The sequence below is a fragment of the Marmota marmota genome, unplaced genomic scaffold (assembly GCF_001458135.2).
Source record: "Marmota marmota marmota unplaced genomic scaffold, marMar, whole genome shotgun sequence".
Lineage (NCBI taxonomy): Eukaryota > Metazoa > Chordata > Mammalia > Rodentia > Sciuridae > Marmota > Marmota marmota.
The window spans coordinates 22,830,013-22,838,919 of NW_025999869.1; the positions used below are offsets into that span (position 1 = coordinate 22,830,013).

General features: G+C 37.8%; 1 protein-coding gene across 1 annotated transcript in view; it reads right to left on the reverse strand.

The window, feature by feature from the left end:
* Meikin (meiotic kinetochore factor) overlaps positions 1–8,907 on the reverse strand; it is a 173,748-nt gene that overhangs the window by 61,380 nt on the left and 103,461 nt on the right. The window contains exon 11 of the mRNA XM_048783234.1: positions 7,429–7,549. Within this exon, the coding sequence (XP_048639191.1) occupies positions 7,429–7,549 (121 nt within the window). The remainder of the gene's footprint in view (positions 1–7,428; positions 7,550–8,907) is intronic.

Consider the following 8,907-nt stretch of genomic DNA (forward strand, 5'->3'; position numbering starts at 1 on the left):
AAAAATCAACATGGCATAGAGCATTCTCCATTATCTGCCCCCTGATTTCTACTCAAGACTCATTTCTCAGAAAGTACAGTGTCCACCTGGGCCAAACATAACTAATTTCCACCTTTTATCTGAGGATGCTTTAAGTCACCATTCCTTTTTTTCTTCTCATTGGTCCTTCTTCCAAGAAGGCCTATGCTCAGGATGTCCCTGTGGTCCTCAGCTCATCTTTCTTTTTTAAATATTTTTTATTTTTTAGTTCTTGGCAGACACAACATCTTTGTTTGTATGTGGTGCTGAGGATCGAACCCGGGCCGCACGCATGCCAGGCAAGCGCGCTATCGCTTGAGCCACATCCCCAGCCCCTCAGCTCATCTTCTAGAGGATTTCTCATCTTTCATGTGTATCCCAGCAGAGTCCATATATATCTCTATTAAAGCACATATACTTCATTGGACTTGTTTAAACATCTGTTTCCTCAATAGAATTATAAAGTTTCTGAAGAGAATAACTATATAATTAATTCAAAATGGCCAACAAGTAAATGCATCTAGTTCAGGATTAATAAATGTTAGCTGAATGAATGAACCAACTACAGAACTTCATCTTTTCATTCATTAGCTACCTAACAATAAAACAACAGGCTTAAAAGCCTCCATCAATGATGTCAAACTAGTTGGATTTCCTTTCCTCCAAGGAACTAACTAGCACATTTCATTGTATTTGTACTAGATCAAGGTTCTATGTCAAACTATACACACTTACCTGATGTAGTCTTTATATGAGATAGCATAACCAAATTTGCCATGAAGTACAATAACCACTCAACATATTTTAAGCTTTTAACTATCTAATAAAAGCCAAGGAACAGTTTTCAAAAGAGAAAGTATGATAGATTTGAAGAATCAACCTCACCAATAGAAGCAAATCATAATTATTGAAAAATTAGTGGTTATTATATTTTAAATAGACTATCTCTAATCCTCACAACAATTCTATAAGAACTCCCACTGTATTAATTTAACAGGTAGCAAGCTAAAATTCAAAATATTTCTACGATTTAAATTAGGGACACCCTATTAAGTGATTTCTACTACTATCTCCCAGATATTTGACTGGAACTATTCTCACTTCATTTGTCCTGTTCCTGTGTGATTATTTCTGTCTGCTATTATTATCTAAAAGTCAACCTTCTATCTAAAAGTACATGTTTCTAGTTAAAGGATAAAGGTGTCCTCCCCTGGGTTCCTATAGTATCTAATTCTGATTTTTGCCATCCAATTACTGGCAGGCTCAGAATTTGGGCAAATAACTTATCAACTTGGTCATTTTGTTATGTAGAATGAACAAAACAGAGTAGATAATTATTATAATTAATAGTTCTCAAATTTTAATAACTATTTGAATCACTTTGAGTTCCACATATTTTAGAATCCTGTACCTTATCTTTAGAGATTGCAGTTTATCAAGTCTGCAATTCTCGATACAGGTAGTCAGAGGACCGCACATTGAGATATCTAGTATTGGGTTGATTATACTTGACATTTTATAAGGCCTCTTCTATCTGGCTGTCACCATTCTCATACTCCTTCTTACCACACCACCTCCTCTATCACCTCTCTTTTGTTTTACTCTCACCATTTTTTTTCTTTAATCAGCACAATGTCAGCCATTAATGAATAAGTGGCATACTGAACAGGGTCCTAGACCATCACAAGTGAGCTGCAGTCCTGATTAGATTACTGCCAAACTAGCTAAAACTTTAAATGCCAGTACTAAAAATAGGCCATTGCATATTTAAAATAACAGGATCACAAGGTAGCTTGGGGCTTTGCTATTTTTACTAAAGGAAAGGCACAAACAAGTGGTCAAAGGTTGAAAGGGAATTACTTAAGCGAGGAGGCTGCTGTTACAGAGAAAGCCTAGAGAGAAGCCAAGGAATGGCAGCATTAGTTCAACATTCTTCAGGGGGGTCTCTATGTGAATTACATTAAAAACTTTGATTGGAACACTCTAAAGAACCTCCCAGATCCTTTTTGGTATTGATTTTTTACATAATTATACCAAGAATACTGACAATATCTGATGTCATAAATAAATATGACAGGCCAAAAAGATGAAATTTAAAGTTTTCTACTTTTAACTTTTATTAACATATTACATCTATAAAAAAAGTACACATATGTGTACTATTAAAGGATTTTCACAAATGTTACACATCTATATAACCAGCACCCAGATAATGAAACAGAACATTACCAACACCCTGGAATCCCCCCCTAATAATTTCTTCCAGTTAATACTCTCACTTCAACCACTATCCTGGTTTCTGTTATAGTTTAGTTTTGCCTTGTTTACACTACATAAATATAAATAATATTAAATGCACTCTTACTGTGACTGGCATCTTATATAAAATTCATATGAGTCAACATTTAACAGATGCATTTAACAGTTTATTGTTGATTCTCATTGCTATATAGCATTCCAATATATGAATATACAGTTTATCCATTTTACTTGATGTACTTGTAGATAGTTTTCAGATCGGGACTATCATGCATAGTGAACATTCTAGTATATACCTGTTGTTGAACATATGTACACATTATTTCTAGGTATATTCCTAGAAGTAGAATTGCCAGGTCACTGAGGGGCAGTATTCCCTCTCAGCGAAATTTCTAGGGGTCTGTGGTATAAGAGATACCTTCTACAGTAAAGGATAAATTCTTTTTTAAAAAACCTTTATTTATTTTTTTAATGTGGTGCTGAGGATTGAACCTAGTGCCTCACACATGTTAGGCAAGCACTCTTACCACTGAACCACAACCCCAGCCCAAGGATATGTTCTTGCATCTGGCCCTTCCTAAAATCAAAAAAGAAGCATAATACCTAGTTGGTTTTATAGATTTTGGAGCCAACAGCTATCTCATTTGAGTGTGCTACTTCAGCCCATTTACTAAGTGACCTGAAAAGCTGCTATATTTCACAGGAGGCTCAGGACAAGAGAAGGTTCCACACTGGTCCAGACTATTGTTTAAGACTCTGGCACTTGCACTATATGGTCCAACAGATCCAATGATGCTTGAAGTGTCTGTGACAGATAGAGATGTTATTTGGAGCCTTTGTCAGGTCTCTATAGTTGAGTCACATCTATAGAGTGTGGATTCTAAGGATTTTGGAATAAAGTCCTGCCATCCTAAATGGGTAACTACTCTCCTTTTGAGAAACAGTGTTTGACATATTAGTTGGCCTTAACCACGGGCCACCAAGTTACCATGTGACTACTATGTGCTATCTGACCCTCTAAGCCCTAAAGTTGGTGTGAAGATCAGGACTTTGTTATCAAATGAAGGTGATATATATATATATATATATAAATAAAACATTGGGGTTAAACATGTACTGAAGGCACAAGTAAGTTATGTGAAAAAGTAGCCTAAAGTGCCCAAGCCTGTGCTTTAGCTAGGTTACCTTCTCGCTCCCAGCCTGAACTTATGCTGACATGGGGAGTTCTCTAGGATCAGTTAACTAAGGAAGACAAAGCTCAGGTTTGGTTTACAGGTTTTTCTGCCCATCTCTGGGACATATCTCAAAGAAACTGGAGAAGAAAAATTTTCCCGGTGGTTACAACATTGAGTAGTACATCTGGTTATTTGCTTTGCTGGAAGGAGAAATGGCCAGATGTTAGGTTATATATTCATTTCAGAAATAGTAACCTATGGTTTGGTTGGATGACCAGGAGTTTGGAAGAAGCATGTCTGGAAAATTAGTGACAAGAACATTTGAGAAGAGGCACTGGATAAACCTCTCTGAATGTTCAAAAAAAAGTAAAGATAACTATGTTCCATACAGATGCACACCAAAAGGTGACCTCAGCAGAAGAGGGTTTAAAGAATCAAGTGGTTAGGATAGCCAGTTCTTGGGCTGCAGTTGTGGCTCAATGGTAGAGTGCTTGTCTTGAATGTGTGAGGCACTGGGTTCAATTCTCAGTACCACATATAAATAAAAAAATAAAGGTCCATCAACAACTAAAATAAATAAATAAAATTTAAAAAATAAAAAAAGGATAGCCAGTTCTTTTGTCTACCAGTCTCTTTCCCCAGCAACTTCTGTCAGAATAAGGATAGTGAAAGAGGCTGACTGAGATTTTCTCTGCTTCACAGCACATAAACTAAGTGGCCATGGTGGCAGGGATGGAAATTTTTTATAGGGCCTACAACACAGACTTCCATTTACCAAGGTCAACCTGGGTACAGTCACTACTCAGTGCCCAATCTGACAGCAGCAGAGACCAACAATGAGTTCGTAATATGGCACTATTTCTTAGAGTGATCAGTCAGTAAACTGGTATCAGGTTGATTATATTTGATAATTTCTATCATGGAAGGGGAAATATTTTGTTTTTACTGAAATAAACGCTCCGGATATGGATCCCTCCCACCCCAACAATGCTTCTACCAAAACTACCGCCATGAATTTATGGAATGCCTTACCCACTCTTAGGGTATTCCATACAATATTGATTCTGACCAATGAACTACACAGCAAAAGAAGTAAAGAAATTGGTCAATGTTCATGGAATTATCTAGTCCTACTATGTTCCTGAACATGCTAAAGCAGCTAGCCTGATAAGAGCTGTGGAATGGCCTTTCAAAGGTTTATTAATAGCACAGTTAGGTAGCAATAACTTGGAAGACTGGGGCAAAGTTCTCCAAGGGCTGTATTTTCTCATATGGTACACTTTCTCCCATAGCCAGGAATAAAGGAATGGACATAAAAGTGGTACCACTCATTATTACTCCTGATGACCACTAGAAAAACTTTCTTTCTGTTTCTGTGACTTTATACTTTTCTGGCTTAAAGGTCTTAGTTTCAAAGGGAAAATCCTTTCACCAGGAGACATAGAACTGAAAGTTAAAGACATCCACCAGCCACTTTAGGCTCATAGTCAACAGGCCAATATGGGATTTATACAATTGTATGGGGTGATTGATCTGGACCACTATGGGAAAATTTGATTACTACCTCACAATGGCAACAAGAAAGAACATGTCTGGAATACAGGAGATCCCAGAGTGTCTCTTAAGATTACCATGCTCTGTGGTTAAGATTAATCCAATGTAGGCAGGACAACTAATGACCCAGACCCATCAAGAATGAAGGACCATAAAGCCCAATCACCTGAAGGCAGTGGGAATATGGAATGGGTAGTGGGATAAATTAGTTAATACCAATTATAATCACATGACTAGTTAAGCAAATATGTTTGTTTTCTTTTTCCTCTTACCATCTTAACATATAACATAAATATATTACCAATAACTTTTAATCACAGTTTTAAAATCATAGGATAGTATAGGATTATCAAAGAGAAGAGTAAACATCACCCAGTGACTTTGGATTCTCATCTGGGGAAAGGATTATGTAAGGCAGCTGTATCATGTTAGGCAGAAGTATGAGTAAAGTCTTTGTTACTAAAAATTGAGTATGGTTAAGATGTATATGAATGCATATTTGACAAGGGTTGAATTGTAATGGTTACTTGTATAAGACAACTTGGCTAGGCTATTTTACACAACTATTCAATAAAATACTAATTTAAATATTGCTATGAAGTTATGTTATAGATATGGTTAGCATCTATAATATTGATACTGTGGGTAGACCTCATCCAATCAGCTTAAAGGCCTTAAGAGCAAAAGCAAAACTGAGGTTCTTCTGTAAAAGAAATCTGCTTAAAGAATATACCATCAGTTTCTGGAGGAGTTCCAATCTGCCAGCCTATCCTATAATTTTCAGGTTTGTCCAGATAAACCCCATAACCATGTAAGTCAATTCTTTAAAATAAATCTCTTTATATAAACATGTACATTTCTATGTGTATGTTATATATATATATATATATATATATATATATATATATATATATATATATATACACATACATACATACATACATACATACATACAGAGGTGTGTGTGTGTGTGTGTGTGTGTTGAGAGTCAGAACAGAACAAAAATTCAGAAGAAAGGCAAATTCACTCTCTTACAGAGGTGGGATCCCCATCTATTCCTGGCCTCAGATACCAGAACTCTACATTGACAGACTTTGGGATTTGTACCTGCAGCCCTCAGCTTTTCATGTCTATGGCTGAGAGTTATACCATTGATTCCCTTGGCTGGCAGGACTTCAGACTTTGACTCAGCTACACCACTGGCTTCCCTGATTTTCCAGCTTGCAGATGGCATGTTATAGGGCTTTGTAGCTCTCAAAAGCATGTAAAACAATTCCCATAAATATCCCCTCCTATATACCTATATATTTCTCTATGTATCTATTTCTGTATCTTTCATTACTTCTATCTATCTACTTACCTAACTCCTATTAGTTGTGTTTTTTTTTTGAGAACCCTAACTAATACAAGTGTATTAAGGGTTCAATTAAGTATCCAAGGAACTTATTAAAAAAGAGAGGTCTCCACTGGGCACAGTGTTGCATGCCTGTAATCCCAGTGACTCAGGAGGCTGAGAGAGGAGGACTGCAAGTTCAAACCCAGCCTCAGCAAGTTAGTGAGGTCCTAGGCAACTCAGTGAGACCCTGTCTCTAATAAAATATAAAAAAGGGCTAGGGATGCAACTCAGTAGGTAAGTACCCCGGGTTTGATCCCTGGTACCGAGAGAGAGAGAGAGAGAGAGAGAGAGAGAGAGAGAGAGAGAGAGAGAGAGAGAAAGCGATCTCTGTGGACTTAGGAAATGCTCAAAGCAGGTACCGTGGAGGAAATGAGGACAAAAATAAAGAGTGGACAGCCTGGATGAATTGAAGTTCTACATAATACATTAAATTTCAGTTGCTTCACTGGCTGCTTGCTCACAAAAGTTTCCAAAGTTCCATTGAGTAGACACATTCAGGAGAATACAACAAACAGACAAACTAATTTGAAGTTTAAATGCTGCGAAGGATTGAATTCCTCTTCACCAATTGGTAGATCTTAAACAAACTGCAAACACTTTTAGTCTCAGAGTCTTAAATAGGATAACAGTACATATCCTATCAAACCTGAAATAGTGAAAAATAAATGAGATGATAAAGTTCTTAGCATAGTGCCTTCCACAGAGGAAATATTCAACCAATGTTAGGTGAATGTAAAAACTTTTTCATATGCTACTAAAATGAAACCCAAACAACATGAAATTCCAAATTGTTACAAGAGGAAGTGGCCTAGATAAGTCAATGTCATAAGCTAACTTTTTTAAATGTTAAATTATTTGCCTTTAAAAAATATTTTAATCAAGTACCTGACCAGACTTTTATAATTTTACCATTTGCCTTTTGTTTAAGAACATTCTGATTACAATTTATTACCAATGAAAAAACAATGAAAAAAATTTTTATGTAATCCAGATTATTATATATGCTTTGCATTCAAAGTACAGTACCTTGAGTAATATCTTTAGGAGGAGAATGTTTCTTATTTACAGTATCACCTTTATTTTTCATTTGTCTAGTTCCTGGTGATGCCCTAATAATACAACAAATTTCTGATGTATCTGAAGGAATCTGAAAAGAAAAAAAAAACAGTTATTACATAATTCATCCAGGTACCATTCTTTTATGTTACTTTATTTCAAATACAAATAGTCTCAATATCCATATTCCATAGATATTAATAATAGCAAGCATTTATTTAGTGTTTACTCCAGACACTAATTGTTTCAAAAATATTTGCTCACTTAATACAAGACCTTAGCAAGACAGATTGTTATTCCTTTTTTACAATGAAGAAATTTAATTTCAGAGAGACTGGATGACTTATATAATATAGAGAATAAGTAAAGGTGGAGTTGAAATTCAAGCACTCAAAATGGGAAAGTCTGCATGATTTAATGAGTTAAAATACAACTTTAAATTTAATTCTGAGGGTTTTAGGAAGATGGCGGCGAAGGGAGAGCATTACCCCCGTGTACTGCGTCACTGTGCGGGAGAATGACAAGTTAGAATGGCTAAAAGCTATCTTGTTAGGAATTTCCAGCAAAATTGGGGTGCTCCAAAACATAGAGAAAGGATTTCCATTGCACGAGGATCAGCTACGGGGGCTCAAACCCGAGAGATTTGTCCGCATGGAGGGTCACGCTGCTTATTCAGCAAATCGCCCTACGGCTAGAGTCTGCGGCGCGCGCTGGGAAACGAGGAGATAGCAACGCAAAGATACAGCTCTGCAGTTTCTGCGGGCTTCTGCCAGCTGTGCAATTACCATACTCAGTGCTGAATTCTGGGTTTGAGACGGGGGAAGGAAGAGGTCCAATTCGGTTCTCCACACCGGTCAGACCACAGAGGAAGCCAGCGGCGACCACCTTGGAGAGCTGACGTCACCATCCCTGTTTTCGACTGATCAAAGCTCATTCAGCCATAGAACAGGTAATTTCAGGCTGCCATTCGCCTGCGGCTCGCAGACAAATTACTCAGGCTCAGTGCTAAATAACCCGCGGAAACTGCTTCTTGGAGCCTGCTCCTATCAGAACATACACCGAGCACGGAGCAGCCGAATTCCGGCTCCCGGAACTGCTCTGGCCCAGGGATAAAGAACCCGCGGAAATGCTTCTCTGTCCGGGTCCTGCTGAATACTGTGGAGGTAAATACCAACCAAGCCTTCATAGGCAGTGGCAACAGGACTGAGACGGGGCTTGTGAGGGCCGGTCAGGACTTACCCGTGGCTTTGGTCACCCGGCAAAGGGAACGAAATGCTGCCATTCGCATGGGATACCAACATGGCAGAGATCTGATGTCATCAGAAAGCGGCGGAGGAGAGAACTTCATCGATACCAGCTGCGACAGAAACAGTTGGTCTTCTGGTAAAGAAAGTGAGTCACAAACACCCGAGTCTCTCTCACTTTGTCATCAAGCCAGAGGGGCAGAGC